Source organism: Castor canadensis, chromosome 19 (assembly GCF_047511655.1).
Source record: "Castor canadensis chromosome 19, mCasCan1.hap1v2, whole genome shotgun sequence".
Classification (NCBI taxonomy): domain Eukaryota; kingdom Metazoa; phylum Chordata; class Mammalia; order Rodentia; family Castoridae; genus Castor; species Castor canadensis.
Genome location: NC_133404.1, coordinates 42,149,980 through 42,165,387, shown reverse-complemented (window position 1 = coordinate 42,165,387; position 15,408 = coordinate 42,149,980). Strand labels below are relative to the sequence as shown.

Below are 15,408 nucleotides of genomic sequence, written 5' to 3'. Positions count from 1 at the left end.
AATGATTTCGGGATGGGCAAAAAAAAAAAAAGATGAATTTATAAAAGCTAACCACGTGTATTTTCTAGAATTCTGGATTGCTAAAAAATGATTACAAAATATTAACACATAGGGCAGTCTACAAGATTATAAAGTCAAATTCCTTAAAACAATCAAGTTATTTCTTTGAACCAGGACTTCTTTTCATTCCTGCACCATGTGCTCATTGGTTGCTTGCTGTGTGCCATGTACAGGACTGGGTTCCTGATAATACTAGAAAGATGGCTTCTTGGAGCTGTGAGAGGTGTGAACTCAGCTACTGTAAAGGCTTCAGAGTAAAGCCGAAATTAGTTTTAAAACCTTACATCAGCCCCGTAAAGTTATTGCAGAGTGTTTTTTTACTGAAACAAGTGTCCATGTGCAAGTTTTATGAAGCCCTGTCCTCCCTATTTTTGTCGTTGCTGACTTAATACCTCGGAGGTTGTCCCTCTGGTTATGCTGTTGACCTTTAAAATAGCCATTAATGGACTTATTTTGGTATGCTGTTAGAATGTGTCATACTTGATATTTGCAATTATCTTTGAGACAGTTGAGTGTCAAAGTGAGAGTGGCTGCCAGAGCTGGTGTGAGTACCTCCTGTTCCTGCTGAACCAGGGTTGCCACAGTGAGGTCACAGAGCAAGGGCAGTGAAAAGCGAGGTTCAGGCGACTCTGAAGTTTCAGATCCCCAGTGACTGGGAACACTGTGATACCATTCACAGGAACAGGAGAGACAGGAGACAGTCAGATGTGGAGAAAAGCTGAGGAGGGCTATTTTAGACTCATTTTGCTTAAACTCTTGGTAAATCACTCAGGTCGGAATATCTTACAGACTCCTGGAGACATGTGCAGGAGGAACTTAGAAGGATACTCAGTAGTCTCTGCACACAGGTTACGTGTAAGATCACAGAACTGGGAAAAGTCCACATGAGACTGTGCAAAGAGCCCAGTCCCAAGTATCTGGTAGCTCCCAAATTTAAGGGGCAGGGGAATTGGAGCCAGGAAAGGGAATTTAAAGCCAATAGAGAGGGTCTGTGGGTGTAGCTGTCAGTGGTAGAGTTTTTTGTTTTGCAGTACTGGGGTTTGAGCTTCACTTGGTGCTGGCTAGGCAGGTGCTCTACCACTTGAGCCGGGCCTCCAGCCCAACGTGTTTACCCAGGATGCTCCAGGTCCTGAATTTGATTTCCAATAGTGCAAATATTAAAGGTCGAGGGAGAAGAATAAAAATAAGAGTAGTGGTAGGGGTGGCAGGAAAGTCAATGGAAGACTTGATAGGGCCTTAGGTTCTCGGTGGCCTTGAGATCCATTAGGAAGGTACCCTGTCAACAGTTACAGTGACACTGCAGAGGCAAAGGTAAGCCCAAAGGCTATTGCATTACCACAGAGTTTTCTCCATGTTATTTTCCTAGACAAGATGGCGCAAAGTTTAACATCCAAGAATATGAAACATGAACGCTTCCAAAGTCTTAATTTTCCTCATACAAAAGAAATGATGAAGATTTTTCATAAAAAATTTGGCCTGCACAATTTTAGAACTAATCAGCTGGAGGCGATCAATGCTGCACTGCTCGGTGAAGACTGCTTTATCCTAATGCCCACTGGTACGTATTTTTAGATGTGAGTTGGCAGGGGTCCACTGGCAGATGTTAAGTGAAAGAAAGCCCTTCAGTAGAAATGAAAAGATAGCCGCAGCATTTTATCATTTACAGACCTTTTAAACCTCTGCCATTGTACAAAAGCATGTCACTTCATGGCCTCTGTTCTAGTTGTTGACAGAAGGCCTATAGCCCTCTTTTAAGATTTTTCAACTTAGAACTCATTGGGTTGACCTGACCTAGAGTTTTTCTTTAGGAATTTTTCCTTTTTCTGGTCTAAATAAGCCCACAAAGTGAACAACAACAACAAAAAGTTACTGTGGGAAACCATGAGCGATACAGTGTTGCATGTGGTTACATTAATCAGCTCTGAATGGCCTTGCCCCAAGTGCAGCAGCTCTGTGCCTAGAGCCATGTGAGTGGGCAAGGCATGTCCTTCACGTGTGGTGACCATGAGAGTGAAGCACCTGTGTCATAGAGCCTCAGGGGGAGGAAATGGTCCCAGTCTCCAAGAGTCCAGGACTTCATGTGCTGTTGCATCCTGTGACAGCTGTTGAGTGGTTTCTAGTCATCCACACAAGAATATTCCATAAGCAGTTAGGACAGGAGGCGGGCAGAATCTGGAGATCAGGCATCTCCATGTGCTCCTCCCTTGTCTTTTGCTTGTCTTGTGACCTTTAGCAAGTTAGCTCTTGCCACCATTGTTACATAATATTGACTGGGCAGCCAGATTTTTTCTTCTTTTGGGGGGGGCAGTACTGGGGCTTGGACTCAGGGCATCGTGATTGCTAGGCTTTGCTAGGCAGGTGCTCTATCACTTGAGCCACTCCACCATCCCTCAGGTTATTTCAAACTCATTTTAAAATCTAGACAATGCTGGCTTAATAATCAGCATTTCAAGTTTTACTAACATAGTGATCGCTCAGTGTTCTCCATTTCAACTTAAGCTAGGAACCCCAAAACTGGCACTGCACAGGACCTTGGCAGTGATCTCACCCAGTGATTTTCAGAACTTCCCATGGGCCTTTAAGGCCTTGAGGTCTTTTCAAGGTCCTTGCTACCCCAATTTCAACTGCTTGATTTTATACATATTATATATATATTATATATATATTATATATATATATTATATATATATATATAAAATGACGCCAAATAATGTTTCATTTAGACAAAAAATTAAACCACTGATTCAGTGCTTTTGCGGATGCTAAAATTGAGGCCTACTGAGGCTAATGGTGTGCCTTGAGTTCATGCAGCTAATCAAGCACTGCTGCTTTTCTCAGCACCACTGCTCTTTCCTTGATATTTCCACATACATCCCAAAATGAAATTTCCTGTTAACGTGAAAAAGAAGGCATGTAATACGTAGTTAAAAGATGTTTTTAAAGTCCTAAAAACTCCCTAGCACCAGTTTCTGCCATTAGCAGATGGGTGAAATGGGAAATTCAGTGAAACATAATCATTTTTAGTTACTTTGAAATGTGTTCTTGGGGCTGGAGGGCAGCTCGGTGGTGGGGGCAGCTCAGTGGTTGGGGGAGCTCAGTGGTGGGGCGCTCGTCCTGCAGATGCATGGCCAGTGCTGATCCCCAGCAGGAGAGAGAAAGAAAAAGAAATGTGTGCTTACTGTCTTGCCATTTTGAATTAGAGTTACATAGCAAGAGTTTTTTTGGTCTTTTTGAAATTTCTTTTTCTTCATCTTATGTTAGTATACAGAAATGTAGTTCTACCCTTTTATTTCAGAGGGAGCTGGGATCATTGTCCCGCTGGTGAGAAGAGTGGGCGCTCTGGTCATCAGAGTTCAGGAGGCTCGTGCTAGGAGTTTAACACACTGAGATCTGGGCTGGGGGTATAAAGTGCCTTCCTAGCACATGAGAGGCCCTGGGCTTGATTCCCGACACTGCAAAGAACTAAGGAAAAGGAAAGATTTGTTTTCTTTTGTTTTTTTTGGCACTGGGATTTGAACTCATCCTCATGCTTGCTAGGCAGGTGTTCTACCACTTTAACCACGACTCTAGCCTGAGAGAGAGCTTGAAAGTGCTTTGTTTGTCATCAAATACTGAATCAAGCTCGTCATGGTTTATATCATTATATAGTCTATCTAAACATTATTGTAAATGTTTAAAAATAGATATTATATAGAAAGCAATTATGTTAGTCCTACAGTTAGGGTTTTAGGGTGCTTTATACTGCCAGAAATAAAACTGTTGACTGTTCGGACTTCCCAAACCCACTTTTTAAGTAGCTCCATTAAGTTGATTTTTTTTTTGTCTTGATTCCTATTTTTGCTATTGCAAGCGCCTGTGTGAAATGCTGTGACAGACCATTTGGTTCCTAAATAGCTCAGCTCATTCATTAGGCAAATGATGGGCCCGGGGCAGCATCACTTGCTTTCAACATCGCAGTGGCTCCCTCTCAGATAGGAGCTGACAGATTGTCTCCGTCATTTCTCTTTCAGGAGGTGGTAAAAGTTTGTGTTACCAGCTACCCGCCTGTGTTTCTCCTGGGGTCACTATTGTCATTTCTCCCTTGAGGTCCCTGATAGTTGATCAAGTCCAAAAGCTGACTTCATTGGATGTAAGTTATGATGTGAAAGCACTAATAAAAGTGTGCCTTAGAAGCAGTACTATGTCAGTACTCGAGACACATTTTTATTGAATAGTTCCTGACTTACCTGGATAATTCATGAATTATTCTGGGGGTGTAGCTCAGTGGTAGAATGTTTGCTGAGCATGCTCAGACCTTGGGTTCAATCCCCAGCACTACAGAAATAAAAAAAAGAAATAACTAAGGCACAGCAGGTTAGTTGTACATTGTTGGGCAATGTTACTATTATTATTATTGTACTTGAAAACTCCGATACAGAGAACTGTCTGTAATTCAATCTGATTTTGTTCTTCTACAAGAGTATGTTTTATGAAGAACTTTTAGCTTAGACTTTGCCAGTGTAATTGTTTTTCACTAATACAAAGGGGTTTCTTTTTTAGTACTGCCAGATCAGTGTGGCTCTCTTTTCCTTGTGTCTTAAAATGCATCCACATGTGCGTGCCCACACACACATGTCTATCTTCCTCAGAGCTGAGTTGTAGGATGTATATTGCTGCAGTCCACCAAAGCTTCATATTGTCGTCAACAGATGAATGCAGGGTATGAGTCACCACACCTCACCAAGAACACTGGCTGAGTTTTTCTTCCAAAGGATGTCAGTGCGGCCCTTGTTCAACCATTCATGTTCCAGCCTTCTCGTGGTCATTAAACATTAAAACTTAAGAGACGTTTCCTAAAACAAACAAAAACAAGAAAAGGAGCCCAACATTAGAACTGAAGTCTCTTGAGTACTAAGTTCATACTTGCTTTATTTGCAAATATAGAAAGTAAAGCAAGTGCAGAGAAGAAAGTAAACAGTGGAGACACCTTATTATTTTTTTAAAGGGGTCTCGTTATGTCGCAGGCTGGGCTCCAACCCTGTTCTTCTGCCTCAGCTACCTGTGTGCTGGCATTCCAGTGCTGCCGTGGCTGACTGCAAAGGTTATTCTGAGTTATGTTTAAGAAGGCTTTTTTAAAAATGCATGTTCTGATTATTTGTTGTAGGTAAGATGTATGTTTCCTTTGATAAGTTTGCTATGTGACTTATAAAATATTTATAAGACCTAAAGATAAGTGTGATTTTTGTCAGGTTAATGTGTAAAATTGAAATTGTTTATTACTTTTATGCTTAGATTCCAGCTACATATCTGACAGGTGATAAGACAGATTCAGAAGCTGCAAGTATTTACCTACAATTATCAAAAAAAGACCCGATTATAAAACTTCTGTATGTTACTCCAGAGAAGGTTTGTGTTTACATCCTTATTTTAAAATATAATATTGCAGGCCACCAAGAAACATACATTTTTAATAGTGTAATGTGACGAGTTCCTGTATAACTTTCACCCAGAAACCCACACAGTGACATTTTGCTATAATTGCTTTATCTTTCATTCTTTCTCTAGTTTTTCTGAAACATTTGACTATAAATTGCAGACATGATATCCTTTTAGCCCTCAGTACTTCACTGTGCATTTCCTAAAAGTAAGAACTTCTCATACGTAACTGTAGTGTAATTATCAAGTCAGAAGACACACACTGACACAATCTGTTGCCTAATATGTGGACTTCCAGCTTCACCGATTGCCTCAATAATGTTCTTTATAGCAAAAGAAAACCCCACTGTAACCCATCTATCTCAACAGAGTCACTCTTTTCCATGATTCTGGCAGTTTTGAAGTGTGAAGGCCTTTGTTGTGAGAGCTGATGTCTCCTCCTGATTATGCTCACAGTATTCATTGTGGCAGAGGTGTCGCAGGTGTGATGGCGTCCCATGTATCCTGTAGGGCACCCGATGTTAATTCATTTGTGCCTGGGGTTGTTAGTTAACTTACCACTTAGGTAGTGCCTGCCGGAGCTCTGCACTGTAACTTTTTTTTTTTTTTTTTTTTTTTTAAGCTTTTGTGATGAGTTGAGATCCTGCTATGGGTATTCTGAGACCATGTGAATACCCTGGTAGACATCAGAGTTTCTGTGTCCTTTGATGATTCTTCCCCAAATCAGCTGTAACAGTAATGGATGCCAAATTTTGGTTTTACTAATTTAGTTGGTATTCTACCACAAGGAAGAGCTTTCCTGTTTATCCTGTGTACTTATTTATTTATGTTTGTTTATGTGAGTATGAACTTATTCAGTGGGTTCCAGTCGGTTTTCTTTATGTTTTCTGATGTTCTCTTGTCCTAGACTTGACCAGTCAGAGCTCCATCAAGGACTTCTGTGTCCTTTTCACATGTCCCTGTCAAGAAGTGGGTGTAGATGTGCTGTTGCCAGTGGGCTTTCATTGCTTCCAGGCCCCGTATGGACAGAGCTACAAAGTGCATACATACATACACACACAGGTCTCCATGTGAATACATACGTACCTCCAGAATTTTTCCTCAACCAGCATGCATGCATATCTGTAATCCTGTTACCAGTGTAGACACCAGTGGCCCTCAGATGCGCTGAAGCATAAAAGTTTTAGAGCCCCTAACCAAATTCATGCACTGTTTGCTGAACGTGGGTGAGCATGGCTTGCTATTTTCTATTATTTCTGCTTTTTTCTCGGGGATTGAAGCAAGAGCCCATTTTAGATGGAAGTGTTTTGTGGCTTAAATGTAATGGGACTAACGACAGCAGTCACTAACACTTAGGTGACGTGCTATCTCCTGCATTGCTGCTCTAGGTCTGTGCGAGTAACAGGCTGATTTCCACACTGGAGAATCTGTATGAGAGGAAGCTCTTGGCACGTTTTGTCATCGACGAAGCGCATTGTGTCAGTCAGGTAAATACTGTTTTTATGCCAGTAGTATAAATATCTTCCGAACTGAAGAGCCCACACTGAGTGAACCGTTCTGTTGTCTCCCTGAGGGATAAAGTAGTTCTTGATATATTGTCCAATGTCGGCCTTCTGTGGAAGGCAGATCCAAATAATCTGAAAAGCAGTGTTTGTTTCCAACTAGTGGGGACACGATTTTCGTCAGGATTACAAAAGGATGAACCTGCTTCGCCAGAAGTTTCCTTCCGTCCCCGTGATGGCCCTTACTGCCACGGCCAACCCCAGGGTGCAGAAGGACATCCTCACTCAGCTGAAGATTCTCAGGCCCCAGGTGTAAGTTGTGAAAAGTTGTTTTTAACCCCAAGGCAGTGGTTTTCAATGGGGCTGCACATCAGAAGCACCTGTGGGCTTTAAAATTCCCAAGCAAAGTTGTACCCGTGGGCGGCTGAGTCAGAACCCAAAAGCCAGGGCTGGGAGATGGGTTTTGGATTCTCAAGTGAATCCAGTGAGCATCAAAATCTGAGATCAGGACCTGGGCTTTTCCTCACTTACAGAATTAAAACTCTGTCCCAGCCCTACTTTGGAAGTGGGGATTAATTGCATTCTCTACTTGTTGACCCTGGTATAGTCCTGGGAATAAAGATAGCTTTTATTTGTCTCACTTGGGCTTCCATATTTCCCAGAGTGTTTCATGAGGTGAACAGTGACCCTGCTCTGCCATTTTCTCCTAAAGTCCAGTTCTGCCCAGAAAGATGTGGGACAGCTCTGCTGTCCTCCTCTCAGCAGCAACATACTTGTTGCTGCCACCAGATCCATAAATACCGTGACAAACACCACAACAGGAAATACCCCTGCAGATAAGTGTGGGATGGACTGCACTGTCTTGTACTTCTACCTGGCCTTGTAGACTCAGGCACTCTTTGGTAGGTTCATTCACTCAGCAAATATTTACTTAACATCTGCTGTACAAGGGTAAAATGCTGTTTCCTTATAGCAGGCACATTGATTTTGAGGTGTGAGTATTAACGTAGAATGCCTGGAGGAATATGGCTGAACATACTATTGAGTGAGTTTTTAAAGCACAACTTTCATTCATTTGAAAGTGACAAGCCGGCTGGGTGAAGTGGCTCATGCCTGCAATCCCAGCTACTCCTGAGATAGAGATTGGGAGGATCAAGGTTTTAGGCCAGCCCTAGCATAAAACTACAGAGACCTCCATCTCAACCAACAAGCCGGGAATGATTGTGCACGGCTATGATTCCAGCTACTGGAAGACATAGCTAGGAGGATTTGCAGTCTGAGGCCCGCCCACAGCCCTCATCTCCCATTCCCTTCTCCCTCCGAAAAAAGGCAAGACCCTATCTGGAAAATAACTAAAAGAGAAAAAAGGACTGTGGGCCTGGGTCAAGTGGTAGAGCACCTACCTAGGAAGGAGGAGGCCCCAGTGAAAATGACACTTTGGCACAGTGGCTACAGTGGATGATTGCTTGAGTCCGTGTGCTCCATACCAACCTCGGCACCATAGCAAGACTTGGTTTCAAAGATAGAAAAGGGGGAGAAAAAGTACGTACAGGCAAGTGGCAATACAAATACTGTGTGTTATAAAAAGTCCATCAGTGTCTCCGAGCTGTGCGCGGAGCTGGGCCTCTGCAGGAAGGGTAGGAAGGGTTGTGAGAGTTGGGCCGTTGAAAGGCCTTTGCAGATTCACTTGGTAGCCGCCAAATCATCTCAGCTAAAACAGCCAGCTCGAGCACTCTGGGTTTCTTCCAGACTTAAGTTGTTTGGTTCCAGCCTAAAACATTTTGTTGCTAATAGCAATTTTACATAGCACCGATGATGCCTGAGAGCAAGAATTTGAGTCTTCAGAATTCCGTGTGTGTAGTCACAAATTTCGGAATGGAATGTTTTAATTCAGTCTCACAGAGGAGTGTTCGTATAAAACCTGGGGGAAAGGGATATTTGGCTTCCCTGATTGAATGCATTATAACACTATTTAAGATGTCATATTATACTTTAGGTTCTAATAAATAACTGTGTTGTAAAAATTTGTTCCTACAAGGTCTGCACTGATCTATAAATTTTCTTTCTTCTTCTAACAGGCATTGTTTTTTGCTTTTTTCTCTTCTATTTTTCTTTTTTTGCCAGTGATGAGGTTCAAACCCAGAGCCTCAAGTTTGCTAGGCCAGCCCTGAACCACTGAGCTGCATCCCCAACCCTGTTCTTTGTGATCAGTTACACTGATTACCAAAAGCCCCCAGTTAAAAGAAATCATATAAATTCCCTTTACATTTCAATACCTTTTTGTAAATGTAAGAGTCGTGACTTATATTTTTATTTATAGACAGACATCCTAAATCTCCTGTTAGAGTTAAGAATAATCTCCCTCTTTGGGAGATACAAGAATGATTAATAAATCAAGGCTTTATGCCATTCTCTGAGGACCCCAAAAGGTGAGCTAGGAGAGAGCAAAGAGACAGACATACAGCTTGAACTGTGCTGCAGCAGTATTAGATAACACAAATCTAGCCAGCATGGTGTGCCAGGCACTGCTCTTGACATTTTATATGACAGTTTGTGAACTTGTGTGCACAACAGTTTTAGGAGGTATACAGTCCTGTTTCCCCTGTTCAACAGATAAAGAAACCAAAGCCCAGAAAGATTAACACATGCAGGTTCATATTCTTAGCAGGTATTGGGATAAGGGTGTAAACCTAGAGATCTGATTATGCACCCTTGAAATATTACTCCAATGCAAAAAAGAAGTAAGTAGTGATTCAAGATCTGACCTAAGACTGCGGGAACTCTGGAAGGTAGTAGTATAACCCAGTGTAGCGACTGACCTAATGAGGAAAGGTCGGGCAGATTCATAAAGGAAGCAAGCGTTACAGACTGAGTGGTTTTCTAAAAAGTATTGATGAATACTTTACATGGACTAAAATTCAGCTATTTAATGTATTTCCTGTCTAATTTAGGGCATTTTTGTCTCCCCTAAAAGAGGCATTAACAGCCAGCCCCTTCACCTCTGCCCTGAGCAGCCACCCATCTACTGTCTGCCTCTTTACATTTTTGCCTTTTCTGGATGTTTCATGTGCAGGTTGAATATCCAGAAATGCTTGGGACCAGAAGTGTTTCACATTTAAAGTTTTTGCAGATTTTGGAATAGTTGCATATATACAATGAGGTATCTCATTGGAACATGTTGCAAACCTAAGCGTGCAATTTGTTATGTTTTGTATGTACTTTATATACATATAAAACATATATACCTGGATGGTAGTTGTAGTGTTTGTAGTGTGCCTGTGGGTTTTTCTTTTTGTGTTTTGTCTTGTTTTTATTCTGACAGTACTGGGGGTTGAACTTAAGACCTTATACTTGCTAGGCAGGTACTCTACCACTTGAGCCACTTCCCCAGCCTATCTGCCACCTGTGCTGGTGGCACTTATGATCGCCACCTATCGAGTGGTCAGGTGTGTAATTTGGGGTGCTGACACACCCCAACATTTTGAATTTTGGAGCAGTTCTGGTTTCAGATTTCCAGAGGAAGGATTCTCACTCTTCAATGGCATCATCCAGTGTGTGGCCTTTTGTGACTGGCTTCTTTCACAGAGCACTATGTTTTCAAGGTCACCCATGATCAGTACACATCAGTCCTTCATCCCTTGTTTGGGCATTGAGACAGGTGTTGCTACTCAGCTTAGGCTGGTCTGGGAGTCCCTATGTAGCCCAGGCTGACCTTGAACTTGTGATCCTCCAGCCTCTACTTCCCATGTGCTGCCATTACAGGCATCCACCATGCCCAACCCTGTTTGTTTTCCAGTACCATTCCATGTTATGGGTACTGCTCGATGAGTTATTTGTGCACTTATCATTTGATGGCTATTTGAGCTTTTTCCATCTTCTGGCTGTTAGGAATAACGCTGCTATGAGCATTTGTGTACAAGTTGTCACTTGCTCTTATGCCCTCAGTTTTCTTGGATATACCTAATGAAATTGCTGGGTCACAGCTAACTGTGTGATTAATCTTTCAAAAACTGCTGAACTGTTTCCAAAGTGCCTGCACCATCTTCCGTGTCCTTCAGCAGTGTTGAAAGGTTGCAGCTTCTGCACACCCTCACCAGCACTGGCTCGCTCATCTTATTAAGCACAGCCATTGAGGAGGTACAGGAACAGTGTTTAGACAGGAAAAGAGCGGGAGCTGGGGACTGAAGAGGTTGCTGGCATGAAAGCATAATCAGGCCCGGGGGATGGCAAATCGAGGAACACAGAGCAGGGACGGCCTGGGAAGGTAGCATATTGGAGCTCTGCTCCTCGGGTACTTGGACCTGGGGAGCGTCTTGACTAACCTGTGTGGTCAGGTAACTGGCAATAGAAAGGAGGTCAGACCGGGCAGCAGGAGGTTAGGAGCAGAGCAGCTCTTGGGGACCCATTGTGGCCATCCAGGAGAGAGGGCAGACAGGAAGATGGAACTGGTTCCGGTGAGAAAGAAAGGCAGATGAAGTTGAAATTTATTCCAGTTTCTGCACTAGCAGATTGCTAGTGCCAATGACCATAACAGGAATTGCAGCAGGGGAGAATGGAGACTGATTTCATTTAGATTCGTGGCACTTGGGTGTTTAAAGGACGAATGGAGATGTCAGGACAGCAGTCTTCACGCATTCTCAGTCACATGTGCCTCCTCAGAGTCTTGGAAATCGCTGTAGCACTTGCGCATTTTCTATGGATGAATTGGATCAGTTCATACTTCTTGCTTTTATAGCTGTGACTGTTGAGAAGTGTTGCCCACATAAACACGTAGGGGAATGAAAGGCATTTTATTATAGCAGTCACACTTAGATGAGTTCCTTCTGAAGTATATGCCAGTTACCTCATGATCTGTCACCAAAATTATCTTTAATGATCTGTCAACTGACATCTCAATTAGGTCCTCCAAATTTTGTGGCAGGCGAAGAATTGGAAACTATTTGATACAAGTTTTTTTCTTTTCTTTTTTTTTGGTGGTATTGGGGTTTGAACTCAGGACGTCAAACTTTCTAGGCAGGTGCTCTACCGTTTGAACCATTCAGCCAGCCCTAAAATTGGAAACTATTTGTCTGGCAAAATAAGAAATATCATTTGTTATTCGCTTTACCTTTTCTGGGAAATACACCCTAAAAAAAGCTTCACCAGGATTTCACTAATGACGATCAAGTGTTCTTCCTGCTCTTTCTGCAAGAACCCTCTTCCCTCTGTCCAGTCTGTGTAGAAGAGCTGGGGAAGTTGAGGTTCTCTTTCTTTCATGCACCTTTCAGAATGTTGTTTTGGGGAGATGCTTTAAGATATAATTTTGTCAAAACTTTGGCTGTAGACTAGCTCTTTATTGAGATCTATATTACTCACACACCATAAAACTCACCCATTGATAAGCTGTAGTTTAGTGGGGCTTTTTGGTATTTTCACAGAATTGTACACCCACCCCACACCTAAGTTTAAAACACTTTCATCACCCCCAAAAAGAAATCTAGGGCTCAGTAGCACCCACTCCCCATTTTCCTTCCAAATTTGTGCTTGGTTTCTTTATCTGAGCACAGAGTTCTCAAGGATCATCCACTTTGTTTGTTTGTTTGTTTGTTTGTTTGTGGTACTGGGATTTTGAACCCAGGGTTTCACGCTTGCTAGGCAGGCGCTCTACGACTTTAGCCACTCCACCAGCCATTTTTTGTGATGGATTTTTTTCAAAATAGGGTCTCTCAAACTATTTGCCCAGGACTGGCTTCAAACCACCTGATCTTTGCCTCTCAATTAGCTAGGATTATAGGTGTTAGCCACCTGCACCCTGCTGTTTGTTTGTTTTGAGATTTTGTTTTGTTTTGTTTGATTTTGGTGCTGGATGTCAACCTTTAGCAGAATGAATGCTAGATAAGTGAACCCCCCCCCCATACTGTGGGCTGAGTAATATTACTTTGTGTGGCTGTTCCCCACTTTAATTACCCATCCATTATGGGGAACAGTATCTAATTAGATATTTTGTAATTTCCAACAGGGAAAAGTAAAATTTGTTACATGTAATAAGGTCTGAGGCTCTTTTACTTTTCTTTTATGACAAGTTGTGTGAAGATTGCTCTTAAGTAGTGGCCCATAGCGCTTTTGCGACAGAGATGCTTATTTGTCCTGGTTTTATGGATTTGTGATCTGTAAGTTCATGTTCTAGTGTCGTGGTGTTTTATTATCCTTACTAAAAAGTAACTTATTTACTACTAAATAGCTCTAAGCTTTTCCCAATTGAGTCATGAATCAAAAACCTTTCAGCTTATGTTCCAGATGTTTTAATAACAGTTTAATTGAGGTAGAAAATGCATACAGTTCACAAACTGAAAGTGTTATGGTTTATTCAGAGTTGTACACCCATCACCAGGCTAAGAACATTTAACACCCCTTCCCCATTAGCAGGCCAGTCTCCTTCCTCCTTTCTCCCAGCCTTCCAGCTTTCTCCACCATCTTCCCCTCTCCCAGCCTTCCAGCTTTCTCCACCGTCTTCCCCTCTCCCAGCCTTCCAGCTTTCTCCACCGTCTCCCCTCTCCCAGCCTTCCAGCTTTCTCCACCGTCTCCCCTCTCCCAGCCTTCCAGCTTTCTCCACCGTCTTGGTATTGATTTGCCCATTTGGATGTCTCATAAGCAGTTATTGTGGGTGTGATCTTTGAAGGTTTACTGCTTTTACTCAGCATAATGTTTTCAATGTTTGTGGCTGAATAGTGTTCCATTTTGTAGTCACTTCACATTCTCTTTCTGCTCATCCGTAATGGTTATTAGGATCACTTTCATTTCCTGGCCTTCTGAACATGGGTGTACAGGTTTTTGTGTGGACACATTTTCATTTCTTTTGGCTATATGTCCAGGAGTGCAGTAATTGGACTGAGCTGGTGCATAACTCGAGGTAGAGTGCCTGCCTAGCCAGTGAAAGGCCCTGAGTTCAAACCCCAATACGGCACCCCCCCCTCCAAAAAAAAAAAAAAAGAAGAAGAAAGAACAGCCAGGGTGCGTTCCAGTGCTGCTAAACCATTTGGCCTGGCCCCCCATGGGGTGGGAAGTTCTGGTTTATCCATGTCCTTCCCAGCACTTGTTTTCTTTTTTGACCCAAAACATTTGTTTGTTTGTTTTTAATGAGTAAGACACTTTTCTCAAAGTGTAGTTTCAGTGGGGAAAGCCATGAGGCATTCTCATGCACCAGTATTCCTATCAGCGAGACTCACACCCCATAGCCAACTTAAGCCTGGATTAGTGCAAATAATTTTGGGACTGTGGTTTCTTTGCTGTAGCAGTGATTGTAAGTGACACCTGAGAATGATCAAAGTAGCCTGTGGAGGGCGGGGCGGGGTAGGGTAGCTCGGTGGTAGAGCATGTGCGAACCCTTGAGACCAATCCCTAGCACACACCCCAAAAAATCCATGGATGTGTTTACCGCTTGAAACACACAGAATTCTGTGTAACGTGTAAACAATACCATAAGAGAACAGGCTTTGAGGTTTTTTCCCCTCTAGTGCCCAGGCCCCAAACTCCTCAGCTCGTGATTCTCCTGCCTTGGCCTCCTCAGTAGCTGGGCCTGTCCCTAAGCCTGGCTTTGCATGGTAAATGATAGTGTCACCAGACAGTAATGCATCCAGTGGTGAGAATTCTCTTCACTCTCTCTACCTTATGCTCATGAGGTCTGAAATCAGAACTCTCAGTAAAGGCCAAAACTCTTTGTTCCCAGTGTTGTTCTTCACCCTTAACAGAAATTGGTGAAAACAAAACCATGAAGTCTTGTCAGGCGCCAGTGACTCGCAGCTATGTTCCTTGCTACTGAGGATCTGGGGGAATCGAGGTTTGAGGCGAACCCAGGCAAGTAGAGAGACTCCATCTCCCAAATAACCACAGCAAATGGACTGGAGGTGTGGCTCAAGCGGAAGAGCCCCTGTTTGCAAACTTGAAGCCCTGAGTTCAAACCCCAGTCCTGCCAAAAAAATAGTTAATAAATACATATATTAAGCCCTACCAAAGGTTTCTGTTGCTTTGATTAAAGAATAAGGAAATGTCTCCTGCACCCATGCTATATTTCAGTTTGCTTTGTTTGATGTCTGGATGTTTTTATCCTGGAACAATTCAGAATGGGTGAAAAGTAGGGTTGGTTTATTGGTTAGTTTATTTGTATTGGGGAAAAAAAGCAAAGACTGGGAAAGAAGTGACCAGTAAGATGTCTGGGCTCTGGGGCCATCCTCAGTCCAGTCTTAGTAAAAAGTACATGTCAAAATTGAACAGTCTACACTGAGGGTGAGTCAGGGCCAGTGGGGTGATGTGTGTGTGGTTTAAAGCAGTGAGTGTTGCATCAGGAGACAGGAGACAGCAGGCATTTGAGTTCTCAGAGGAGGAGGAAGCAGAGGCAAAGAGAAGGAGAGAGAGAGGTCAGATGTGAGGGGCGCCCCTGGAATGAACCATCGAG

General features: G+C 42.8%; 1 protein-coding gene across 3 annotated transcripts in view; it reads left to right on the top strand.

Annotated features, from left to right (window-relative positions):
• The window catches only part of Blm (BLM RecQ like helicase), a 69,243-nt gene that overhangs the window by 28,421 nt on the left and 25,414 nt on the right, over positions 1 to 15,408 (top strand). For all 3 annotated transcript variants that reach the window (XM_074062029.1, XM_074062028.1, XM_074062030.1), the window contains exons 8-12: positions 1,427 to 1,618; positions 4,071 to 4,189; positions 5,332 to 5,445; positions 6,864 to 6,962; positions 7,141 to 7,289. In XM_074062029.1, coding sequence (XP_073918130.1) covers positions 1,427 to 1,618; positions 4,071 to 4,189; positions 5,332 to 5,445; positions 6,864 to 6,962; positions 7,141 to 7,289 — 673 coding nt within the window. The remainder of the gene's footprint in view (positions 1 to 1,426; positions 1,619 to 4,070; positions 4,190 to 5,331; positions 5,446 to 6,863; positions 6,963 to 7,140; positions 7,290 to 15,408) is intronic.